We start from the raw sequence: 27009 nt of genomic DNA, 5'->3' as shown, positions 1-27009 counted from the left end.
GAGGCGAGAAGTCTGGGAAGGGTTTCAGGTATGGTTTTAAAAAGTGGCCAGCTTTCTTGAAATTGAATTACATCGACTTCAGTTCTACTCTTTTCTTTACGTACGTCAAGCCTTCTAAGCGTTTGATGTTGACCAAAGTCGTACCCAAGATCACAAAGAAAAGAGGCCGTTCGTGAATGTTGGTTATTATGTTATGTTAGATGGTTAAGTATGAATATTAGATGTGGTTTTATCGTTGGTTTGTTTTGATACTTTGGGATAGTACTTATGGTTTGTTAGACATTTCTTTTGGTAATATGTATATGTTGTTAATATGCTTATGATGTGGTTATGTGAAATTCAGGTTATGTTAGCATATAACCTAAATAATAAAAAAAAATTAAATTAAACCTAAATATATATCGATGATTATGAAGAAATCTCTTTTTTATTAATTCAATAACATTTGACTTTTATCATGGTTCTTCAAGAATGATTTTATTTTCGTAATGATATTTTATTTTTAGAAACTTCCATCTAATTCTAACAAATTATAATGGAATAATTACAATTGATTTCTATCAATACATATTTGGAAATATGTATCTTCATTTGTTATATAAAATTTCAAAAGATATGTAATAACATTGAATTTTTATATGTTACTATATGTCTCCTATATATATATATTATGAAATTCGTTTTTGTGTATAATAACAAAAGAGTTTGTTTATATATCTAAGTTGTCCGAATCAAAATCAACTCAGCTGGTCTTGATGGTGGATTAAATCTACAAGGTAAGATAATTAAATTGTGTATGTTTATTAAACCTATTAATGTATAAGAAACTTTTATTTTTACATCTTTATGACATTGTTGTTTATGTAACTAATCACCATGGATTATGTAATATGTTTTGAAACTAATAAGCCTATATTATCACATGCTTGATAACGTTTAGGTATGTGTTTTAATTTATGTTTTTTAAGTAATAATATATTATCACATGGTTGATAAGAATATATTATCACAATTCATTTTATTTCATATATCATATATGTTTTTGAAGTAATCAGAATATATTATGACTGAAATTAAAAAATAATTTAATTATTTTCATAATTTATAATATACATATTGTTAATTGTTTTTTCTACGTTACATGTGTTTGTAGCTTTTAAATATGGCTGAAAGTTCTTCCAGGTATTTTTTTCTTTTTAATGTTAGACTTTGTTGTGCATTATACCCATTAACAAGTTATATTTTATTAATATCTTATGTTTTTCAATCAGTATTAGAGAACCTTTCTTTTGTAGACACATGAATCGAGCGGACGAAGTTTTACTGGTATTTTCTAAATTCAGACATTTATTATATTTTTTTTATTTGTTATCATGAAATACAATTTAAAATTATCTTATGGCTTATAATTTACAATTCTAATTATAATTATAAGTTATTTTGGATTCCTTGCTTTATTAGGCGATTCCTTTATACGCTGCCTCCAAATTGTGGGGTAACGATAAAGCACCCAAAAATGTTATGATACAAACTAAAGATGGTCGAAAATTTAATGTTTCTTTAAGCGAAGCCAAAGGAAAACATTTCTTTTTCCATGGTTGGTCAAATGTTGTGAAACATTTAAAACTCAAAAAATGATGTTTGGTGCTCTTCAATTCTGTCGATTTATCTATATTCAAACTAACACATTTCATTGATGGTGTGTTTCAAAGCTCTTTCTGGACATCTCTGTTACCTACAACATCTAACTTTATTGTAAGATTAGTTTTTCTTTCATTTTATTTATGTTAATATATTTAGGTTTTATGAACTGATTACAAAAGTAACATTTTTTTTAATTACTTATACAGGTAATTCCTGAGTGTATACTGCCTAATTTCTATGATTATACTTCAGATGATATAATTTCCATTATAGATGTAGGCAACAAAATCCTTCACGTCAAGATTGAAACGCTTTTTGGTAAAGTTGGTTTCTCCATTGGTTTTGATGTTATTGTTAATTTGTTTCAACTAGAATTACGACCCGCCGCAATGCGGCGGGGATTCTTTAGTTATAACTAAGTCGATTTAGGACGCGCATGTTATGTTGAACCTGTCAAACGGGAAAAAAATAGACGATGTAAAAACGTTCACCCACACACGCACGTTGCGTTGTGTTAACTCGCAAAATTTAGAATGAAACGTAAAAACGCTAAACCAAAGATGCACGTTGCGATGTGTTAAGTCACAAAATTTTGAACGATGCATAAAGCGAAAAATTTGTGGAAAATGAAAACTATAAAGGACCAAAGTTGAAAGTAAAAAAAATTGTGAAGATAGCTTGCAAACGATAAAAAGTTTTGTGTTAAAAGTAAAAAAAAACAAATAGTTTTGGGTTAAAAGTAATTTATGAAAAACTTTTGGGTGAAAAGTAAAAAAATCAATTTTTTTTTTGAAAAACCCTTAAAGCCAAGGTTACAACAACCATATGCATAACCATTTTTCCTTTGAAAAACCCCCAAAGCCAAGATTACAACACATAAGTAAAAAAATCAAAATGGTTAAATGGCAAAAGATGAAAACTTTTGAATTAGAAGTAAAAAATCAAATTAATCAAAGGGGTTAAATTACCATATATTAAAACTCTAAATATAAATTGTCAAAGATTAAATATTTAGGGTTAAAAAGGAAACAAAGATTAAAAAATTTTAAACTTAAATTGTCAAAGAATAAAACTTTAGGGTAAATTGTCAAAGATTAAAACTTTAGGGTTAAAAAAGAAACAAAGATTAAAAGTTTATACTTAAATTGTCAAACGTTAAAACTTTAGGGTTAAAAATGAAACTTTCCATTTTTTTTTGAAAAACTCCCATAGCTAATATTACAACACATATATGCATAGTTATGTTGCTTTTTTATAGTGTTTAATTGGAGGCCGGTTGTTATCTAATATTTACAAGAGGTTTTGCAAATTATTTCCATTTAAGAATTCTTGGAAAAAATGGTGTTGAAATTAATTATGCTGATGTACAACTTGATGAGGTAAGTATACATTTGCTTGGTTCTTTATATATTTAATTACTATATTGTTATTATAATCATTGTTGTATGTTATTTTCAGACTGTAGTTGCACCTATTGATGTAGTTGACGAGGCAGCTATGGATGAACACGAAAATGTTCATGTTTATAAGTTTAGGCGTATGGCTTCTAAAGATTTTGTAAGTTTTAATATTATTTTAGCAAGTACTATATAATAAAAATTATATATTTTTTTAGTCACATAGAAATACATTATTATTTTTATATTCTTCTTCTTATTAATTTTGATTTTATAAACAATACAACGACTGCCTGATAAGGTTTCAAGTATGGCTAAACTTGGTGCTGATTTAAAACCTGTGACCGTTAGACTTTTGCATCTGCCTGAGCAAGACGACTTTACCAACCGTACCAGACGTGAAAAGAGAGGAGAAAGTTGGCGTTATGCGTTATGCAAATGGTCCAGATTCATGAAACGTGCTCTCATTAACGAGCGTGATACAATTCACTTTTCTTTTGATGAAACTCATCAAGTGTTGAATGTTGAGTTGGTTGTACCTCACCAAAAAAAGAGTAGTGATTAATTGTTTTACATTTAAGTTTTGGATATTTGGTTTTTGTATGATATACATTTACTTTGTTATGTTTAATAGTTTTTTAATGTTTATTCATACACCTTATTCATCATAGAATTTTTCGTTTATTAATATATATGTATATATTTATTTGGTTACAAAGATAGATTGTCAACCCATGAGTATTCATGGGTTATAAAATATTTCCATTATTTTTTTTAAACTAATGATTCGTATTGTTTTATCTTTTATTCGAAATAAATTTTCCGTTTCTTTTTTGGTTTTCAGGCAATACCTATATGTATGAGTAGATTTATATGGATGAATAAGTTAGAATCCTCAACTGTTAGTCTTAAATTTGATGAAACGCATTCATGGTGTGTTGTTATCAAATTAATAGAAGATGTATTCTATTTTACGGATGGATGGTCTGAGGTTTTAAACTACTTTGGCCATGGATCTTTCTTCATTATTTTCAACTATCTTGGTGATCGTACTTTCAAGTTCAAGCTCTTCTGTCATGATCCAAATAAAGAGTGGGGGAAACCGTTTTGTAAAATTATTCAAAATCCTTTACAAAGTCCAATGGTACGTAATTTTATTATAGATTTTTATTTTTTTTTATCTCGATTTATTAAAAACATAATACTCATAAATTTGTAATAATTGATTTTTTACAGGTTCTACCAGATACTTTTCTTTCAAAACATTATGATTATCCTTTACCGGATAACAAGGTTATACTTAACGTATCCGAGAATCATAAATGGGAAGTCCGTATTAGAAAGATTGGTCCAAATTATTGTTTTGCTGATGGTTGGTTTAAATTATTGAAGATCTAAGGTTAAATCCTGGTGATATTTTTTGTTTTAAAATAAACGACGTGAAACATTTTAATATTACCATATTCAATAAACACGGTCGTCAAGTTTTGTTAAACAACACTCCTTTGATTGGGCAAGAATATGAACATATTAGCAATGTGGAAGGTTATCGACAAGTTAGTGACGATCCGAACTATCCTTTTTTCGCAATGACAGTAACTAATGAATTGGTATTATACTATGTTGTTTCATGTTTATTTTTTTGTTAATTTTTAGTTTTTTGCATTTAATAACATTTACATATTTTTAATGTTCTTACAAAATGTAGATTCTTCCCAAATTGATTACTGACTTAAGTGGTTTAAATGAGTTTTCTAAAGTAAAGATCAAAGTTGTTAAAGGAAATACTTGGGTTAAGAATCTCCGTACACACAATATTGATGGTCAAAGAAGGTTTGTCAATCAATTTATTATCTTATTTATTATTTATCTTTCACCCTATTTGTATATGTATTACTAACAAATTTTTTCATATTTTATCAACCATAGGTACGGTGTTGTTGGATGGCATGATATACTTGAAGCTGAACATATTTCCTTAGGTGACGATTGTTTTTTCAACTGGTCTAAAACGAATTCCAAGTTATTTGTTACGAAACTCCAGCAAGCAGAAGCACTACAGTAATAGACTTTCAGTTTTTATTTAAAACCCGAAAAAAACATATATCTTACATTTACTTTTCGATCCCCCTTTATTTACGTTTGTGGTACAATGCGTTTGTTTTTTTAATATTTTAAATTCAGATTGCCATTATAATTTTATCCCTACAGTCCGTTTTTGATAACTAACATAAATCATTTATATCAGAAGTATACACATGTCATTTATTTATACACCTTATTTATCATACAATTTTTCGTTTATTAATATATATGTATATATTTTTTTGTTTAGAAAGATAAATTAACAACCCGTGAGTATTCACGGGTTATAACCTAGTTACTCATATACATGTAAATAAACAAGTTATAGATTTATTTAGGTGAAAAGACTTACATGCCCTTGCTTTTATCTATGAAATTACCAAAATACCACTCTAGTTAATGTATTTTTTGGATGGAGTTAGAGGCAGGGAGCAAAATAACGATAAGTTAGAAATATCAGGGAGGAAAATGACTATTTTTAAACTATTGGGATAAAACCATTAAAATGACCAAATCAGAGAAAGCAAAATTGAAGTTAACTCTTGTTTAAATGATGACTTATTTGTAGGGGTGCTAAACGGGTCGTGTTTGCGGGTTGGTGGGTTCAACCTGACCCAAACCCGAAAATTTTACACGAACCCGAACCTGAAAATCGTCTCATACATTTTAACCCGAACACGACCCAAAGTTTTGTGGGTTGGCCCGAACACGGTCCGTTCAACCCGAATTTTTTTTTTTTTTTATGAAACTAATATATTAAAGTTAAAATTTACTTAAAAAACAGTAATGTATATAACTCAATTATATTTAAATTATAAAATCTCATGTTAATTTTTCTTTTTAAGTGACACTAATTTATATAACTCAATTATATTTAAATTATAAAATCTCATGTTAATTTTTCTTTTTAAGTGATAATTATGACATAAAATACACATTCTATTTAAATTATGACAGAAACTATATTGTAAAAAAATTAATATAATATAAATGTGTTAAACGGGTCAACCCGTCAAACTGACCAGGTTGACCCAAATCCGACCTGTTAACCTAAACGGGTTCGTGGGTTTAACCTGAAACTAACCCGAACCCGTTTAGACTAAACCCAAACCCACGAATTTCGTGTTAGGTTCATATCGTATTTTCAAGTCGTGTCAGAAATTCACACCCCTACTTATTTGGGTTTTAAGTTTTACAAGAATTTGGATTCTTTGAAAGTTGGGTGAATGCTGAATGGTATCTAAATAACGGTTTATACCGGCTTTAGTATTTTTTATGATTTTTGAGATTTCTCTTGTCAAAATCTCAAAGTAGTTTGAAAGGCATTTTTTATAGTCAATGTATAATGGAGTGAGACCATTGAAATCTAGATAAATTGTTGGGTATAGAGTTTTAAAAGAGTTTTCGAGACTTCTCTTATCAAAATCCGAAAGTAGTTTGAAAGGCATTTTTTATAGTCAAGGTATTAGGGAGTGTGACCATTGAAATCCAGATAGATTGTTGAATTGTTAGGTATTTTAAAACCATTTAAAAAAAAAAAATACTCTTTTTACTCTTGGCAGCTATCAACAGTCACATATGATTTTTTTTTAATTGAATGCTTCAAAGTAAGTAATATTTATTGGCGAGTATTAGTTTAACTGTTTTAAGTTGGGTTGAATAAACGTGTATATTACACCAACGTGAATATCAAATAATACTATAAAGAATTAAAGATATATAATTTATAGTTTTATATACACATATACATATTTTATAGGTAAATATTTTGAAGACAGGTTTTAACCTCTCTTCAACTTAATTTTTTAATTATACAAAATTAATCACCAGAATCCACATGGTTTGGTTAGAAACTGACTGAAATTTACAGGTTTTTGGCCAGAATATGGTCGGAATCGACGATTTTTGGCTATTGGACTAGGTCCGGCTAGGGTCGATTAGAGCGACTAGCGATTAATGGACCGATTAACAAAAAATTACTTAGTTACCGGCTAGGGATGAGCAAATGGTACCGGTATTTACCGGTTTTTACCCTCAAATACCCGTACCGTACCAATACCTAACCATATCGGATATATTCGGTACCGGTACCCACTTTTAGAGATTTTCGGTACCGGTACATCATTAACGGCTAACTAGCAATTAATCGCCGAGTAGTCCTAATTTTTACAACACTGATAAAGAAGTTAGTTCGTGTTACACCCTAACACGTTTAACCTTAAAAATGACGCAGCGGAAAAAGAGCTTTAAAATTTCTTTCCTTATTAACGACATTACTTTCACGAAGGTTCCAAATTCTAAAAATGTTAAACGTTCTATAAAAGAATTCACAGCATTCTGATAGAACCGAGTTCGAGATCGGTGGTCTCCCAAAATAAAAGAACAATAAGAACAGTAAACTTAAGAGATTTTTTGATCAATTTTTCATGTTCTCCATTAAAACACCAAACATGCCTTTTTAAAGGCTTACAAATATGCACGTAATGCAATGCAGGAAATAAGGAAGAAGGGTTAGTGGTTCAACTACCCACTAACTTCTAGGAATTGAAATAACAAAAATAAAAGACTAACAACTAATGCAAATAAACGTGGGATTGATCAGGAGAACATGGGGCTAATAGTTGGGTGGATCATGGGGGATCCGTATCAATACCCGCCCCATTAAAACGGGTCGTGTCCTCACGACCCACATGTGTAGTCGAGGCGGCCCATGGCGGTTCCGTTGGTGGTTCAAACAATAAGAATTGTGGCGTTTTGCAACGGTGCCCCGGCTGGAACTTTTCGTCACAATGGAAACAAATGCCGGCAGCTTTCTTGGCTTGCATTTCTGCTTGAGTGAGGCGCTTCAACGGGTGTGATGGAGTTGACGCCGGTGTGAGTTGACTCGGACTCAGTTCCACAGTCGGAGAAAGAATCCCGGTATGAAGCTTGTCTTCAATTAAACGAGCTAATCCATATGTTTGATGCAATGTTTGAGGATGATGGATAGCTAGTTCACTTTGAATGTCCGGTTTAAGGCCGGAAATGAAACAATTCTTCAGTGTCTCGGGCGATAAACCGATGACCCTGTTGGTGAGTCGTTCAAACTCAGTTTGATACGCGGCCACAGTGGTTGTTTGCTGGAGTTTGAAAAGGGTCGCCTGGTGATTCTCGTAGGAAGAAGGACCAAATCGGAGCTCCAAAGATCGGGAAAATTCCGACCAACTTCCGAGTAACCTGTTGTTGGAGAGATGCTTGTACCAACTCAGTGCATCACCGGTGAAGTAGAACACAGCTAAATAAAGCCGTTGAGCGTCTGAAACGGAGTAGTAGTTAAAGTAGTTATTGGCTTGGAAGAGCCAATCCAATGGGTTCGAACCATCAAACATGGGAAGGGTAATCTTCGGTGGTTTGGGGTTGTGATTGGTAGGAGGTGGTGGTGGCGGCGGCGGTGGTGGTGGAGGTGGCGGTGGTGGAGGTGGCGGAGTGTTCGACCCGGAAGGGCCAGGTCTGTTCGGATCGGGGCGAAGAAGGGTAGCAATGAGGTTGTTTGTTTGCTCATATTGAGCTGCCAACTGTTTGATGATGATATCCAGATGAGCGTTGTGTTGCTCTTGACCGGAAACCATCTGGTTGGTGGCTGCGGTGTTGGAGGTGATCAATTTGTTGACGGATTCGGCGAGGGAGGTAAGCAAATCATCTGTGGAAGGGTTATCGGAGGTGGGTTCACGACGGGGCGGCATGTCGGGAGGTGAAGACGAAGAATGAAAGCACCAAATGATAGAACCGAGTTCGAGATCGGTGGTCTCCCAAAATAAAAGAACAATAAGAACAGTAAACTTAAGAGATTTTTTGATCAATTTTTCATGTTCTCCATTAAAACACCAAACATGCCTTTTTAAAGGCTTACAAATATGCACGTAATGCAATGCAGGAAATAAGGAAGAAGGGTTAGTGGTTCAACTACCCACTAACTTCTAGGAATTGAAATAACAAAAATAAAAGACTAACAACTAATGCAAATAAACGTGGGATTGATCAGGAGAACATGGGGCTAATAGTTGGGTGGATCATGGGGGATCCGTATCACATTCATACTAAAATTTAGATTTCTAGACATTATATACTTCAACTATGTGACCGATCTATCCGTACAATCCTTGCTCTTGACTCGATCTACGTCCGCTTCACTTCCTTAGCAGCAGAACAAGTCCGTGTAGTACCTGTGGGCATCACATACAACTTAGCCATTAGTCGATGACAACATCATATAACATTAATCTCAAATAATTAAAGATTGAATAACGTTCGATAATGTAACTTGATCCATTCGAATAACCCTTCTCCTTCTCTTGTTCCGGATTCAGCTTAAATTTCATAAGAATCCGATGTACTCATTCCTGCATTACATACCGACCTCAAACGCATAATTAGTAACGTTAAAATTCTAACATATCAATTCATGCATACATACGTACTTACATACAAACATACATGCACATCTGCATACATACATACCTTTCCTACAACTTTACTTACGTGCATACACTCATACATGTCTTTACACATACATACATACACAACTACATACGTACATACCTTTCCTACATCTTTACATAATCATACAATATTTACATGGGTCTTAGACTTAGGTTTACAACTCATAAGCGTCAAGGGAACACTCAAAATCATGATTGGAAGGCTCACCATAGACCACGGGTAATATACCGAAGTCTACGATGCATAATTAACATAAATAACTAAATTTCAGCCTTTTGGACATGGGGAGGGCGTCGGCGACGGCCCTAGGGGTCGTAGGCGACGGCCCTTGCATTTACACGTAGCCAAAAACCTCCGTAGGCAGCAAAATAACCCGTCAGCAAAAACTGACTTTCCAGGGGTCGTAGGCGACGGCCTACTTGGGCGTAGGCTACGGCCTCTCGAAAATCAGTTTTCCTGCTGTGTTGTTTTCGTCGTTCGAACGCACTAAAACTCGCATAACTTTTGAACCGTTTACCCGTTTAACCTCCCGTTTCTTCCTACATGCTTGTAAATTCACATTCTATCATATTAACTTAAAATCCTACCTCCGGATTAAGGAAATTCTTAACTTACGTGCATTCGACATATTATCATTTTCTAACTATTTGACCCGTTCGTGCATTTATTAACATAATGTGTTTATTTGACCTTAATCTCATATGAACTTTAATAATTTCATTGGCACCTATCATAAAAGATTAAATTCTCGGACGTCTTGCATCCTCTTAACCCATTTTCGCTCAAAGGCTTATTTTTGACCCGTTATGGGTATTTGCGCATTAAGTGGACCATGACATACCAAACCCTATACTTCGCTTTCATACTTGTCCAAGACATTACTCTAATCGAATAGCTCGTTTCCAAACGACTTCTAAGGTTGTTTGCCCGATATACCTATCAAGGGCATTTTAGTCAACTATGCTCTATCCATAATAACAAAGGAATTCCTTACATAAGTAACCAATTCCACTACTTAGCTACAATTTCTTAATCACACCTATCTTGCTCGGATCAAAACTAAGATCTGTTTAATACTTCATTGACATCATACAATTCATTCCTATTCGACCTCAATTATCACATATAATTAAATTGCATATAACATTACATAAACAACTAAGAAGTGATTACGGAATCACTTACCTTGAGCGTCCGTTTTCGTATTCCCTTCCTTGTCTCCTCTTGACCCGTTAGTCTTTCTTGCTTGAGTCCATTTCCATGTGATCCCTAACGCTTTCGTGTCACCGCAATCACATCCTTGTTAGTGTACACGATTTTGCATATAAATGGTCATATCAAAAGCATAGCTCACATTTGACTTTCATGGTCAAGTCTAGTAAACATAAAGCATACATCCGAAATCAAATATTTTCAAACTCATGTAATCCATCATGTTAACGCATAAAACGCATATTAATTTAGCACATACCATACGACACTATATACATTTCGTACTTATGACGCAAATGTACTTACAATCACATGAGCACATAATCATACTCGCATACACATTTGCTTACATATACCTTCACATGTAATTGTTTTATGATTTTGCATTTGACAATATAATCCATGGTATTAATATGACATAACTTCCGACATTATTATTTACCAATTAACTATTCGTTTCACATATCATACACACTCACTCTTAATTACCATGATTCAAGCGCATCAAATACAAGGCGAGCATTACACCATTCAAGCACAAGATACAAGTTCCTAATACATAACCTTTATCGAAATATACATTTTTCCGAATACTCATACGAATTCTACCTAAGGCACACTATTCAAGTTAGTTTGCTACTACCTCGTCTTTCCACAATTTATTCATAATCTCAAGTCGTTTCATATAATTCTCATATCCCAAACGTCACTTAGACATTTCATCAAACACTTGGCGTGCGTACACCATTTGGTGCACATTGTACAACTAATTGTAGCACATTCTTCCTAGTTCACCCATTGATTCACATAAGAAATCCCAACTTCACAATTTGCCACCCTAGCCATATGCATATTGTTCTAAATCACCTATTAATCATAATATCATCAACATTTATCTAATTTGCAAATAGAATTTCACAACTTTATAACCATCTTTTAACATACAAGTGGGTTTCATACTAAATCACCAAGATACCTCAAAATTCAACCAAGACTTAACTTAAACAAGATAATATTAGCAAGCTTTCATCCCAATTACACCAAACTCACGAATTCATCGAAACCCTTCATGGTTGTTCATCAAATCAGAGAATTAAGGCATACCTTGGCTAAAGCTTGCTTAGATAATCACTATTTCGACTCATGCAAGTTCGAATTCAGCCCAATTCGCATCCAATTTCGTTGATTAGGGTTCATGAGGGGTTTCCCCCTCTTTTCTTCTCCTCTGCTCGAACACACACACATACGCCCAGAATGGGTTGTGTGATTTTTAATTTTTTTGTTTTATATTTTGCCTTTCTCTTTGCCCATTTTCAACCCCTCATGTTTCTCCCTTGTTCATACTTAACCCAAATTTATATCCTTATTTCTTTTAACAAAGCATTTAACTAGGTTTAATAACCTAGTTATTACATTTCCTTCTTTTAGATGTGGTAACATTCTAGCAACTAAATAATTCGAGTTTCGGGGTGTTACAGTTCGCTTATTGTTTATTACACTAATCCATCCAATTTCTCATTTAACTCTAGTCATGTGCCTAGCATATGATAGTAAATATGCAAATGTACTCCCATCCCATCAAAGTTTAACACTCTTTAGTCTTTTTCTTCCTCAATTTTTTTTGGGTTTATACCATAACACAACACAACTTACTAATTTATTACTTTACTAAAACAAAGATGAGCCAAAGATTATGATGCCATTATCATCCTTCAAACATTACATGAGAGCTCAAGTTTTGTAATATCAAACACTTACAAACACAGATATCAGCAACGAACAAGCAATCAATCGGTTATATATTACTACACATTTAACCATTTCAGGCTATCATTAAGTTCAATATAAAAATAACTTGCTAATAAAAGCCTCACACAAGCTCTAAACGTTCAAAAAAAGCTATTGTACACAACGGATCCGGGTGTTATGAAAATCCGGGTCCGGGTATTACGAAAACCCAGTTACAGGTTACAAAAACCCAGGTACGGGTTTCATGGAAACCCGGATACGCTGAAAACCCGGGTACAAACCGGGTATGAAAAAACCCGTGTTCAGGTTCGGATATTGAACAAAATATGCATACCGGTCCCTACCCTACGGGTAGTGTCGGGTTTGGGTTTAAAAAACTCGGTTTTTCTAATATCTGGGTTCGGGTTTTTTGTGCACCTTACTACAAAGTACAAACCAGTAACTAGGTCATAGGCCCATGTACAAAGAGGTAGGCCCGTATAAGCCCAAGATGAGGCGGGAACGGGGTACCGACTCATCATCACTACACGAGCTGAGAAACTTTAGGTGAGTGAGATCCACCGGAATCAATCAGGTCTGCAAATTCACTAGATTTCTGACAAATCCAAATCTGAATCCGATCGCCGGAGACGAATTTCAATCATCTAGATCTTCACGATTCAATTCTTCATTTACAGTCACCGAAGTTTCCAATTCAATCAAAGTTACGTACAAATTACAATCAGTTCGATCGTAAAATCAACAGATCTGACGAACTTCAATCATCTCAGATCTTCATGATTCGACGATTACCGTCACTGAAGATATTGAATTCGACCGAAGTTATGTACAAATTACAATTAGTTCGATCGTAAAATCAACAGATCTGACGAACTTCAATCATCTCAGATCTTCATGATTCTACAATTACAGTCACTGAAGATATTGAATTCGATCGAAGTTATGTACAAATTACAATTAGTTCGGTTGTGAAATCAACAGATCTGGCGAACGTAGTAGGATTAAGAGCTAGGTCGTCGTTGAAGCAAGACCTAATTGGCGACGAAGACGACGAGGATTTCCGGCCGTGGCGTCGCCGGTTGTTATCGGCCATGAAATTGAAGGTTTCGTTCGCCTTCACGTGGTCGTCTGTTGTACGCACCTCTGTGTTGCTTTTGCTTCTTGCTGCTTTTGGTTTTGCGTGTTACTCTCTTCCGGTAGAGAAGGTAATGGTTTGTTTTTGCTGTTTTTGTTACATGATTTTGGTGTTTAGTCATTAGTGTATTGTGTTTGGTTGAGTTTAGGATGATAAAAGACTTTGTTGTGATGTTTATTGGTTGTATGTATAGGTTTGGGGATAAGTTTGATGAAATAGGCAGCAGATTATGTATGATAGCTTCCTTTTCATGGTTATAGATATGTGTGATATTGCTAGTTAATAGTTTCAGAAATTGAGTTTAAGTTCCTATTTGAATACCTTGACTTAAGAGTTTTGTTAAACTATGAATTACAGAATAATGACAAGCTGGTGATTTTTTTATGTATTGATCAGTTAATGTGGACATGCTACGTGTCATTCATCTTTATTCTATGAATAATAGGTCGTCGTTGAAGCAAGACCTAATTTTTTTGACTGGGTTCCTTTTGGTAGATTCTATGTAGTTAATATCCCGATATATCAACCGATATATCAGTGATGTATCGGTTATCGGTCCCATGCCGAGATAGCAGTACAAAATATTGGTCAGAATATCGGTACCGATAATGTCAGCGATATTGTCCGATATTTGACCAATATAGGACCGGTATTTGATCGATAAATCACCGATTTTCCCGATATAAGTACCATTCTTCTTATTTCTACCGTTCATTTTTCTTCTTATTGTTGCTATTAGTGTTTTAAGTCTTAATTGTTAGTTGTTACTGTTAAATGTTAGTGTTTTAAGTCTTAGAGGCTGTTTGTTTAGCTCTTAATGAGGCTCTTAATGGTTCAGACCTCTTACTGGTTCAACACTTAATGGTTCAGACTGTTTGTTTTGCGAGCAGATGTCTGAATGGTTATTTGCCTCTGAATGGTTAAGCATTATACCGAGTGTGAATGGTTAAGACCTATAATCTGAATTGGTCAGACATTTGCCTCTGAACGGTTAAGCATTATACTGGCTCTTAATGGTTCAGACATCTTACTGGTTCAGCACTTAACTATTCAGAAGTTACCAAACAGCCCCTTACTCGGTTCTTACTTGTTACAATTGCTAGTGTTAAATTGCTATATATATAAATTTAACATGATATTATAATTACCGATATCCCACCGATATCCCACCGCAATAACCGATATCTCAAATATCAGTCCTTGACCGATATCCGATATTTTACCGCATTAACTACTTAGGGTAGATTTTCACTAATTTCTCACTATTTTTTAAAAAATCTACAAAAACTCAACTATTTTTTTTTTCATTTTTTTCCAAACCGAGGGGGTTCCCGGGAACCCCCAAAAACACCCCTGGATCCGCCACTGATGTTCACTTACTTTTGATGTTGGTGTATGACAGCTTAATTTCCGTGGGTACAGATATGCATCTGAGACGTTGTTAGTTAATAATTTCAGGAAAATGAGTTTAAGTTCTCAATTAAATACCTAGAATTAGGAGTTTTATTTAATTTTAAGAATATAAAGTACAGAATAATCAATAATGTATTAATCACTTTATGTGGACATGCTATGTGTCATTTATTTTAATTCTTTGAACAATTTGGGCTTGCTAAAACTTTCAGTGTATGCACCAGTTTTGATGTTGGTGTTATGTTATGCAGATTTTGAAGAACTTTTTGTTGTGGATTAAGGAGGAGTTGGGTCCTTGGGGTCCACTTGTTCTGTAAGATATTTTCTGTTTCCTGTGTGTTTTACGATATAGACATTTTTCTTTTGCAGTAGCTTATGTTTTATGAGTTTATCAACTATTTTCGTATTAATTGTTCTCATGCATCATCTAGTCATATGTTATGTCTTACATCTTATGCTCTTGAATTTTAGTGCCCTTGCGTATATCCCTCTTACGGTGTTTGCGGTTCCGGCTTCAGTGCTTACGGTGAGAACTGAACACATCCTCTTTGCCTTTTCATCTAAACTTGTAAATTTGTCCTTAGTGTTTGTTTCTAACGTATTTATTAGCTTGGAGGGGGATATCTCTTTGGACTGCCAGTAGGATTTGTTGCTGATTCTATTGGTGCGACCCTTGGTGCAACGGCTGCTTTCCTTGTTGGCAAAACGGTAATTATTACTTTCAAAATAGTTGAAATTGAAACTAACATTTAAAAAATGCACACATAGAACCATAGTTGTTAAAAGCCATCGCCTCTTGCGCCTAGGCCCATTTTTCAGGCGAGGCGAGGTAGTTGCGCTTTAAGTAGAGGAAATTGCGCTTTAATTCTCTAGGTGATGGTTCAGGCGGAGATTCCGGCGGGATTCCTAGATTCCGGAGAGTTTCCGGCCGAATTCTCTAAATTCCAACAAGATTCTAGCCAAATTTCTACTTTTATCCAAGGAAAACTATTTTTCTACACTAATACACTAATATTTTTAGAACTTTTGGTTCTAAATAGATGATGTATAGTTTTATATAATAGATTTTGTTTATTTTATTAGATGAATAGTGTTCTTTTTCTAATACATAATATAGTTTAACTTTTTTTCATTATGCGCTTAATTTTTCTCAGGCCCTCGCTTTTTTTGTGCTTTGCGCCTAGGCCTTAGGCGAGGCCTATGCGCTTTAAGTGCGCTTAGCGCCTTTAATAACTATGCATAGAACGATATAATTTGCATTTAAAAAATCATAACCTTTTCTAGAATATAATTGTGGGCATTTTTATCTTGTTTTCTTAATTAATGTGGCCTTGTATATGCAGATAGGGCGGTCTTATGTCACTTCTAAGTTAAAGAAATATCCCAAGTTTCAGGCTATAGCTATTGCAATACAGAGATCCGGCTTCAAGGTATGCTGTAATTGCATGTTAATCTTACAAATTACCTTTTCCTATTTCTTTCGCTAAGTTCAATCCATAAAAAAACAACCGTATGTTTTGTTCTCTTTGAATAACAATGTCAAATAGATGCATTAAAGTTTTACATTCTGCAAACATTCAAAACTGTTGGATGCAGTGTGTTTCTTTTGCTAGTAAATGTCATGTTTTCTCTCTATTTAGAATTTAGATGTCTAATGACTATTTTTCTCTTTCACAGATTGTTTTGCTGCTTCGTTTTGTTCCGTTGCTTCCATTTAACGTCTTGAATTATCTGTTGTCTGTTACTCCTGTTCGCTTATGGGAATATATGTTGGCCACTTGGCTGGGGATGATGGTATGCGTCTTCTCATTTTCTATGACTTATATCTACTTTTAAAATTTCTTGTCATCGATCACTGTTTGATAGTCGATTCTTTGATCACTAATTGAGTGAAAAAAGTTGTCATTTTGTCAATGGGCTTATATTCTTAATTCTTGTCTCCTTTATTTTATGATTATGACTCTTTGTTGCTTGCAGCCAATTACATTTGTGTTCGTGTATATCGGAACAACTCTCAAGGACCTTTCTGATGTTACTCATGGATGGCATGGGATATCAAAAACTCGTTGGGTAAGTTACATGTTTGTATTGTGTATACTTTGTATCTTATTAGTATAAGTGCATTCCAGGGGTGAGCAGAAATCCGAAAAAAAACGATTTAACCGAACCGAAAAAAACCAAATCGAACCGAAAAAAACCAAACCGAACCGAATAACCTAAAAAAATCTTTTTTTTTTTTTTAATGTTTGTTATATTGATTTGTGAATTATAAATTTTATTCTTGAATGTTAACTATTTATAATAAAAACATTAACTTGTTTATTTGTCTTTGAAATGATTTATCTATTACCTTCAAGAAATTACAAAATTTAACTTAAAAATTAAATGATTTTCAAAGTATTATAAAAGAAAATCGATTAATAAAAACTTTGGAGAAACACAAAAATAGATTAGAAGGTTAGATTTATGTGAACAATATTAATTAAAAAGGTTAAATATAATAACTTAAGTGTAAACATCTAAGAAAGATTATTAAATCTTGGATTATACCTTTTGTTTTCGTATAATAAAAAAAACGAAAACCGAACTGAATCGTTGCTAAAACTGAAAAAACCGAAACCGACAAAACGAAACCGAACGGTTTTCAAAAACTGAAAACCGAACATTTCGGTTACAGTTTCGGTCATAGTTATTAAAAGCCATCGCCTCTTGCGCCTAGGCCCATTTTCCAAGCTAGGCAAGGCCATTGCGCTTTAAGTCAGGCATTTACGCTTTAATTCTCTAGGTGAAGGTTCAGGCACAAATTTCGGCGAGATTCCTAGATTCCAGAGAGTCTCCGGCCAAACTCTCTAAATTCCGACAAGATTTTAGCCAGATTTCTGCTTTTATACAAGGAAAACGGAAAACTACTTTTCTACACTAATACTTTAGAACTTTTGCTACCGAACAGATGATATTAAATGTCATATAATAGCTTTAGTTTATTTTATTTGAAGAATGGTATTAATTCTCTAATACATAAAATATTTTAAACTTTTTTTCATTGTGCGCTTTTTTTTCCTCAGGCCCTCGCCTTTTTTTGCGCCTTGCGCCTAGGCCTCAGGCGAGACCTACGCGCCTTGAGTGCGCCTAGCGCCTTCAATAACTATGGTTTCGGTTTTACGATAAAACCGAACCAAACCGAACCGTGCACACCCCTAGTGCATGCATAATAACTTGCGATTTCTAATTTTATATTATATAAAGTGCTTGGCCTTCAAAAGTTAAGTTTCAAGAAAAAGTGACCAAGTCAGCATTTAATTGTGAGTTATATTACAAGCAACCTTTTTCATCGCTCAAAGTGAGTCGGACTGTCCTGTCCCATATACATTTTTTGTCTTCCCTTTTCTTAAATACACAAATAATTATTGCGTCAAGATTTCAAGTATGCTTAGAAAACTAAATTATTGTTATCATAGTCTTTTTTATTGTATAAAACGCTCTCATATGTTTTATGCATTTCGAATACATTTTGGATGACTTTCAACCCGATTCCAGTTTCACCAATTTTTAAACTGTACTCACTGGACTATAAGCCTAAATTGACCCGCTGACGATAAAAGATATAAAATTGCTGGTGTAAAGCTTTCACATTTTATCATATTTAATGTTTAATTCTCCATTAAATATGTCAGCTCCAATCATTGTCTTATAGATTAACTATTTGTGATCATTCTTGGTCACATATGCGATTAATTTTGAAAAGAAAACAAATAATAATAATAATCCAAAATGTCTACGTGTCACATGATATCTGTTTCCCCGTTCCCACGCTGACAAACTCGTTTTTTTATTGCAGATGTTTATGGCTTTAGGCCTCACAATATCAGGTAAATAAAAACCATATGTTTTTTTGTTTACCATTTGTTCCTGCATGCGTATTCCAGTCTAGTGACGGCAATTTTGACCCACTTACTTATAAATGGGTCGATTCCGCTTTTGTTTTGTATATTAACAGGTCAACACAGTTGAATTAAAAAAAGTATTTTTTTAGTGAAATTCAGGCTGTTATTAAAACAATGAGTAAAATGTCATTTTTGTCCTTGAGGTTTGATCAGTTTTGCGGCTTTCGTCCAAAGGTTTATTTTTCTGCATCTGGATCCAAAAGGTTTGAAATTTTGCCAATTTCATCCGACTCGTTAACTCCATCCATTTTTTCCATTAAGTCAGTGGGTTTTCCGTCTTTTTTGTTAACTTAAAGGGCAATTCAGTCTTTTTCACTTTATGTACAAGCATTTAGCATAGTGTACAAGTATCCAAAAGACCGAATTGTCCTTTAAGTTAACAAAAAAGACGAAAATACCACCAACTTAACGGAGAAAAATGGACGGAGTTAACGAGCTGGATGAAAATGGCAAGATTTCAAACCTTTTGGATCCAGATGCGAAAAAACAAACATTTTGACGAAAGTCGCAAAACTGGCCAAACATCAGGGACAAAAATGGAATTTACTCTTAACCCAATCTAATTTTTGTAAACTTAATTGACACTAATCATTTAAAAATGTTTGTACAAAGTGTTTTGGGCTAACCCGACCCGTTATCCACCCGCTCATTTTGCTACTTCTAGTTAAATGCCCTTATATCATCCATCCACCCATAACATTCTGTCTTTTTTGGTTCATATGATAAACAGTGATGATGATAGTTTACATCATTAAAGTTGCAAAAGCTTCTCTGGAAAAAGCTCTGGCTGAAAACGGTGGTATAGACGGTATAGATTTAGATTCACCCGGGCTGCCTATTATAAACGATTCAGCACTCGGTCTCCATAGACCTTTGATAACTACAATGGACTCAACTGTAGACGATCTCGTTTGATTCACGCTCTTCTGTCGTTGTAAATTCTTTCCCTTTTTAGAATAAGGTAAGATAGAAAAGTTACCAAAATGAACACCAAGAACACAATCAAAAAATTATATAAAAAAACAAAAGGAAATCTTAACTACCTTATTATAAACAAAAAGGTGACTGAGAGTTAACTTTGCTTTTTTACGATTAGTAGCTGACCTGCCTTTTTTCTTTGGAGCGGGCGATGGGGATTGATCAAGCCCAACGGTTGATGGTAGAATGGTAGTATGCTTAGGCGCTTAGGATAGGCGATTCGTTTTGTACTTTATAACAGCTAAAGCAATATGTAGAAGTGTTTATCCGGATATCACAGTTCTTTTATCCGGATATCACAGTTCTTCACTAAAATGTGGTTTTGTATCGAACGACTTTTTATATATATTAGTTATTTTATTTTATTAGAAGAAATTACTTTTGTCAAGAGAAATTTCACTGATGGTTAGATAGATATACGGGAAGGGATAGAAAGAAAACTCATATTAGTTAAGAAAATTAAAAAACCCAAATAAATAGACCTCATTTTGTCACGTGTTACATCTTTTTGCAGATTGTGTTACGTGTAACAACCAGAGGTTGCCATGTGTGACATGTAACAGCTTTTGCAGACTTTCAATTTTTTCTAGAAAAAATAAAAGTTGTTACGTAACACGTGGCAGCCTTTGGTTGTTACACGTAACACGTTTGTAAAAAAAATGTAACACGTGACAAAAGGAGGTCCATTCATTTGGGTTTCTTAGTCTCTCTTAACTAATATGGGTTTTATTCCAATAATTGCCCTATAAATATAATTTATTATGATTTGCATTTCTCTCATTTCTCTAAGTTTATTTATTTCTAAATAGCTTATCAGTGGCGGATCTAGGATTCCGACCAAGCGGTAACATTTCATAAATAAGCGGTAACGAAATCGAAAAAACGTCAAATTTTTCCAAAATTTACATTAAAAACGTCAAAAATTTTCCGACCAAGCGGTAGCGGAGGCTACCCCTTGTTCCATAATACATCCGCCCCTGTAGCTTATCTTCCTGTTTATATTTTTTAAACATAAAGTCTCCCATATTTACATATTTCATAGTAAACAATTAGTGGGTTAGGATAAAATACAAACTCTTCTAAAAATAAGAAGTCGTAAGAAATGTATCAAACGGGGTGGGGTTGGGTGTTTAGGTTTTGGTTGTTGGTGTAGTAGGTTTATGTTTTAGGTTCTTAAACACTTGTCACTCTATAATGCATTCTTACACTTCTTATTTTTAGCAGTGTTTATAGAATAATTTAACCCACTTAATTACATGTTTAGTAAAGCTCACATGTTGGGATTCTCAAATACATTTACTAATATTCATATTATTAAAATAATTTAATTATCCAAATAAATTCCAAACATAAAACTAAAAAGTCTAGTAAATAACTATATTACTCTACTATCCAATTGCAAAAATTAAAAATAAAATTCAAAAGACAAATGTTTATACGTATGATTCAATTAGACGGACACTTGTGTTTCGGATAATCAGACCCAATATACTTAAATCATATCCGTCTCATATTCATGATTTTTTTTAAACAAAGCTTATATTCAGTCTTATACCCAATTACTCCGTTCAAAAGATTCAAATTCGAGTTCATTTGTCATCTATCTCATGTCATTGCCATAATCACTTTCATCATTGTATAGTTAGTCGGTTACGGTCTTACTTTGTCTCCAAGTATCACTTTGTATGAAATGAGTGTTGAAGAAGCTAACGACTTCACTTTTCTTTCTTCTTCTTACTAATAATTTACGTGTTCCCCAAGTTTTAACTTTGGTCGTCAAGCATAGTTGGAGTCACTAACTATTCTATGTTTGTACTTATTAAATATCATATTAATCTAGACTTTGTTTTTTAGGTGTTTATTTTTTTTATAAAATATTTTTGAAAGGATAACATTTTGTTATTTTTCATTATTGTGTAGATCTGTTAACTATTATAGGGGAGAGTTATTTTGAGAACGCTAAATATTGCGAGAGCCGTGAGAACGAATAAAAAAACCAATCAAACCAATTTTTTTAATACAAACTTTATTGTAATTAAGATACAACATCAAAAGAAAGAATTTAAAACATCAAATAATTCATTTCTCCTCTCAAAATATTATTAGATTTTTACATATGTGTAAATATAACAAATTTACACATGTGTAAATGGCAAACTTACATATGTGTAAATTTTTTTTATTTACGAGTTCATGTAAATTTAAACGTGTAAATTTAATTTCTAACATTGTATTCAAATAATAATGATAAATGTAAAAAAATTGAGGAGATTATAAAATATCTAGGGCTGTAAACGAACCGAACGAACATGAACAAGGCTTTGTTCGTGTTCATTCATTAAAGAATAAACTTGTTAATGAATTGTTCATGAACGCTTACCGAACGAGATTTCTTGTTCGTGTTCGATTATTACGAAAATGAATGTGTTCATGAACTCTTTACGAACACTTACCGAACGCAAACAAACACAAGAACACAAACAAATGTTCATGAACATACATGAACACAAACGAATGTTCATGCACCCAAACAAATACAAACGAACATATATTCATTTTAGAATAAAATCTACATTTCTCATCACAAAGATTACAAAGAATCAACCAAAATTAAATAAGTACTTAACATATTTATCTGAACATAGCTGACATAATTGTCCCAAACATAACTAACACAAAAATAAAAAAAGTTCTGAAGCTTTAACATAAAGTGAAATTGAAATACTTAAATGAGGAACGTTGACACGGAGACGTATAGAATAACTAGGGTTCAAAACTTTTAAAAACTAAAGCCAATAAAATAAAAATATAACATATAAAAACCTTTAATAAGTGAACAAACATAGATGAACACAAAGGAGCGAACATAAATGAACACATTACCGAACGTTCACAAACGTAAACGAACGAACACATCCGTTGTTCGTTTAGCTAAATGAACGGAATTTCTTGTTCGTGTTCGTTCGTTTAACAAATGAACATACATAAACAAACTTTCCGACGAATGATTCACAAACTGTTCATTGAACATTCTATATTATATTGTTCCCGTTGTTGCTAACCGTCTTTTGGGCTAATTACAGCCGTTCAAAGTCCTCAACTTTTAATCTCAGCCGTATAAAGTCTCTAAATTCCTTCTAGAAGCAGCAGTTCACGGCAGTTCAGCACTCTCTCACCCATGATCTTGCGGTTTCCTGCAGTTTATCAAGATGCACCAATCAGAAATGCAGGTTGCAATGCGGTTTAAAATGTGTTCCTTATTTTCAGGGACTTAGTGGGGTAGTGGACACTTAACTGCATATTTTGGTGGCTATATAATACAAGTTCAGGTAGTGTAATCTTCTGTCTTTTTTTCGCTTTTCCTGTATTCATACAGCAACACATCTGCAACAATGGATATCTCGGATGACTTCGTGGACATTTATGAAGACGATGAGCCTGCAATGAAAGTAAGTTGGAATGTAAGTTGGAATGTAAATTATTAGTTAGCAAAGCATGTGGATGGTTTCTAATTGTTTGTGAATTGCACCAAATATTTAGTCTTCTAATATATAGTAGCAATTGTAATTTTTTCAGCTGGGTTTTGATGCAATGACACCGAAGAAGAATCAAATATGCAGCCCAATGAAAGATTCTCCGAAGGTATCGTTTTAAGTCACAGCTAATGTATAAAAATTGTTTTGATATTTAGTCTGATTTGTTAAATTCAATCAATTTATTGTTTCAGACGGACAGTGGAAGTGTAGAGATCATTTCATATGGACAGTATTTTAGTCCATTCAAATCTGAAATGCATAGGGAGGTTATTGAACAGGTGGTGTTTTTTTTAAATAAAGTTTTAATTGCATAAGTGTATCATGATTGTTTCACACCTATATGTTTTTTTTTAAATGTATTATACTAATGTTTTTAGTTCTTGTAGTTTCAGAACATAGAAAAACAAGCTAAAAGAAAGCATGCGCTCCTAACTTGGAAATGGGATGAGGTCATTGATATTACCCAAAGTGAAGATTCGAATGGTCAGAAAGATGATTTTAAGGCAAAACAACAAGATGATTTGGAGTCTGAGTTAAGTGATACAACAGACTCTTTGGATAGTCCATTGAAAAGATCAAAAATTTCACGTATAACTAAAAATTGCAACGATCATGTTGGATGGGTTGAATTTTAAGTTTACTCAGTTTAAGTCCTGTTTTGTCATAGTCATCTTTTATGTTTTGCCTTTCAAGTCAGTGTTTGTTAAGGTTTGTTTGTTCAACTATTTTTAGTTTAAATGTAGTTTCCTTTTTTCAATTTATTTTTCTATGTTTTATATGTTAACTATATTACATATTACATAATGTGTTATCATCAAAATCAACCAATCAGTTAGATTAAGTTTTCCTAACTCATTGTTGGTATTCAGTTTTAGTAACACACGAATCAATTTAACACATAACAACTTATTGTTTTTGTTACTATTATAATAAGTTTTAGCATATATGTTGATGATTAATTGTTTATTTAATAATAAACATTACTGTTATGAAAAAAAAAAAAGAAAATGTAGGTAGCGGTTTTCACCAATTTGTATGTATGTTTATAAAGGTTAAATCTTCTTTTACTTTCAAAATACGTAAAAAAAATTCCAGATATGCATAACTTCAACAGTTATATAATTAGTTACCTATAATTCATAGAAAAACAATCTAGAAAATTAAGTACCCAATAATATCCTGTTTCATGTTAACAAATTCCGTGTTCTCAAACAAGAGGCCTATTTGGGTATTTAAAAAAATATTTAGTCCTTTATAGGTTTTTTTAAAATAATAAGTTTTCTATTATTTAGAGTGAAAATTCAAAATAGCATTCAGTTATATAAATAACAACGGGAAAAGAATAAGATTTTTTGAAAAAAAACCTATAAAAAGACGGTTATACTGAATTAATGTGGAAGTCAGCCTTCTTAGTCACGTTACCATGATCATCGGGCCACTAAGCGATGATCAAGTAACTAACTTAGGTTTTTAGAAATTAATATAATCGTTCGGTTATGTTAAGTTTATTTCTAAGTCAGTCCACTTACCCACTTGTCATGATCCTTGCTCACTAACCCATGATTGAATAACTACCTAAGTTTTACTCAATAAATGAACTGTTTTCATTAAAAGTCGGACATGTAGCTCTATATAAGATATCACTAATATCCCTAAAATTCGTGTATTACTGTATTTCTAGATTCTAATATCAGAAACTATCGAGTTATGAAAAAGTTGAAGGGGTGCCTCTACACAACCTCTGAGTCGAACACTAAGTTGCCTGACCTTGGTCCTGACTTAATAATGTCAGAGATACTGCCAAGACTTCCTGCAAAATGTGTAGGTCGTGCAAAGAAGGTATGTAAAGAATGGTTGTCATGTATATCGTCGAAGGAGTTTGTCATGATGCACTGTAGACATATGTGTAAGGGGTCTAGACAAAAAATTCTTAGTATTGGACATGAATCATGCTTTATTTCCAGCACGGGTGTTGATTTAGTCGATGAGAAAACCATGATTACCTACCGTTTCATGTTCGCCCTTCTGATGTGTGGATTTTATCAAGCTTGAATGGGCTTTTATGTGTTTGTTTACGCAATACGTTTGAAATGCTTATTTGGAATCCGTTGATCCGTAGCTGCATCAACATATCTGATTCTAAGTCTTATGGTTTTTTCAAAATCTATTCCGATGTTGTTGGCCTATACATCGATTCCTCTAATGATTACAGAGTTTTACATATAAAACGTGGTCATTTTATAGTTGATGTTAAGGCTTATTCAAGGAGGACCAGTCATTGGAAGAGAATACCGTTTTTACAAAAAAGGCATTACCATACTAATGGTTATGTGTGGTCGGGGGGGGGGGGGACTTTTTGTGAGGATGGTTTATATTTTACTGTATTCCAGTTTTGGCTTGCTGGTGATATTGTCATAATTCGATTTGATGTGAATACAGAGACGTTTTCAGAAATAGGGTTTCCATATGTTGGCAATGGTGAAACATGTCAGGGGAACTTGGTTAATATGTCACACCCCGATTTCCACGTGTCTCACCAGTGGGCCCGGTGGGGGATTACCGTGACGATGTTGGCAACAATATAGTCAAACCACACAATTATATAATGCACAGCGGAAGCTTAAAGATAAATATATAAACTTCAACCTCTGGTTGTAATATCAAATGTATTACAGAAGTTGAATATATCCACAGCGGATCAAAATAAATAAATATTGTTCATTCAGATACGGCATCAAGTTTGCGAGACTATTCGTGATGCTTAGGCAGCTAATACCAGCCAATTTCGTCTAGTACCTGCACTTAATCTTTTTTGGGGAAAATACATCAGTTTACACTGGTAAATACATTCAACTGACACATTTGAAAATGTTTATTAAAATTGATTTGAATGCACAAGGCACAAACTCTTTTATAACTTGGGAAAATTATAATAAAATCTTGTGAACGTTTTACATGTTCTTTTATGCGTTCAGTAGCCCGGGTCGTGCCGGGTTAAAGATTTATAGACACACCACATTGCGTAAAACCGTAGTATAAAAACCAATGGCTACGTCTTTTAATTTAATGTCGACAATATATACCGGGTGTACGCCTACACCGGGATGTCGATGGTCGTGGCCATTTCGTAAAATGATGCCAAGGATATCCGGGACAACGGTCATTAAACCCCCCAAAGGCTTATAAGAAACAAAACTGTTTAAATGAGCCGATCATATTATTTAATTAACCACCTAAGCGATGGAAGAATACAATGCTCAATCAAGCGGTATTAATATACCGTAACCCAAGCCCATATAGGGGAAATAAGTTAAAGTATTTACCTTTGCAAGTATATTTCCTTAATTGGATTAAATCACCGATAGCTTTTACTGGGGCTCCTAATCTGGAACGAAGGTTTTAATTAACCTCTTAGAATCCTAACGAGTCGTTATAAT

The 27009-nt window shown here is 33.5% G+C and overlaps 3 protein-coding genes across 5 annotated transcripts; 2 read left to right on the top strand and 1 right to left on the bottom strand.

Moving 5' to 3' along the window:
• Positions 1 to 7530: 7530 nt before the first annotated feature.
• Positions 7531 to 12258, bottom strand: LOC110943310. The gene is made up of 3 exons (XM_022185063.2): positions 11922 to 12258; positions 10791 to 10880; positions 7531 to 9505 (listed from the first exon to the last, which is right to left on the bottom strand). Exon 3 carries the CDS (start codon positions 8846 to 8848, stop codon positions 7757 to 7759), a length of 1092 nt encoding a protein of 363 aa, XP_022040755.1. The 5' UTR covers positions 8849 to 9505; positions 10791 to 10880; positions 11922 to 12258; the 3' UTR covers positions 7531 to 7756.
• Positions 12259 to 13037: 779 nt separating this feature from the next.
• On the top strand, positions 13038 to 20411 carry LOC110943282 (TVP38/TMEM64 family membrane protein slr0305). Of its 3 annotated transcripts, none has more exons than XM_022185042.2 (10): positions 13038 to 13771; positions 15366 to 15427; positions 15586 to 15640; positions 15724 to 15822; positions 16458 to 16544; positions 16792 to 16908; positions 17092 to 17184; positions 18953 to 18983; positions 19789 to 20019; positions 20158 to 20401. In XM_022185042.2, the coding sequence occupies exons 1-9, from the start codon at positions 13658 to 13660 to the stop codon at positions 19971 to 19973; spliced, it is 843 nt and encodes a 280-aa protein (XP_022040734.1). In that variant the 5' UTR covers positions 13038 to 13657; the 3' UTR covers positions 19974 to 20019; positions 20158 to 20401. The 3 variants fall into 3 exon arrangements, with proteins under 3 accessions (XP_022040734.1, XP_022040728.1, XP_022040722.1); XM_022185036.2 differs by having other exon boundaries at positions 20150 to 20401; XM_022185030.2 differs by having other exon boundaries at positions 19789 to 20411.
• Positions 20412 to 22277: 1866 nt separating this feature from the next.
• LOC110943298 lies at positions 22278 to 24207 on the top strand. The gene is made up of 4 exons (XM_035981070.1): positions 22278 to 23485; positions 23613 to 23678; positions 23764 to 23850; positions 23959 to 24207. The coding sequence occupies exons 1-4, from the start codon at positions 23429 to 23431 to the stop codon at positions 24205 to 24207; spliced, it is 459 nt and encodes a 152-aa protein (XP_035836963.1). The 5' UTR covers positions 22278 to 23428.
• Positions 24208 to 27009: the final 2802 nt, after the last annotated feature.

Source organism: Helianthus annuus, chromosome 1, assembly GCF_002127325.2.
Source record: "Helianthus annuus cultivar XRQ/B chromosome 1, HanXRQr2.0-SUNRISE, whole genome shotgun sequence".
NCBI lineage: Eukaryota > Viridiplantae > Streptophyta > Magnoliopsida > Asterales > Asteraceae > Helianthus > Helianthus annuus.
Note: the sequence above shows the minus strand (reverse complement) of the source record. Positions and strands in the feature narration are given on the sequence as shown.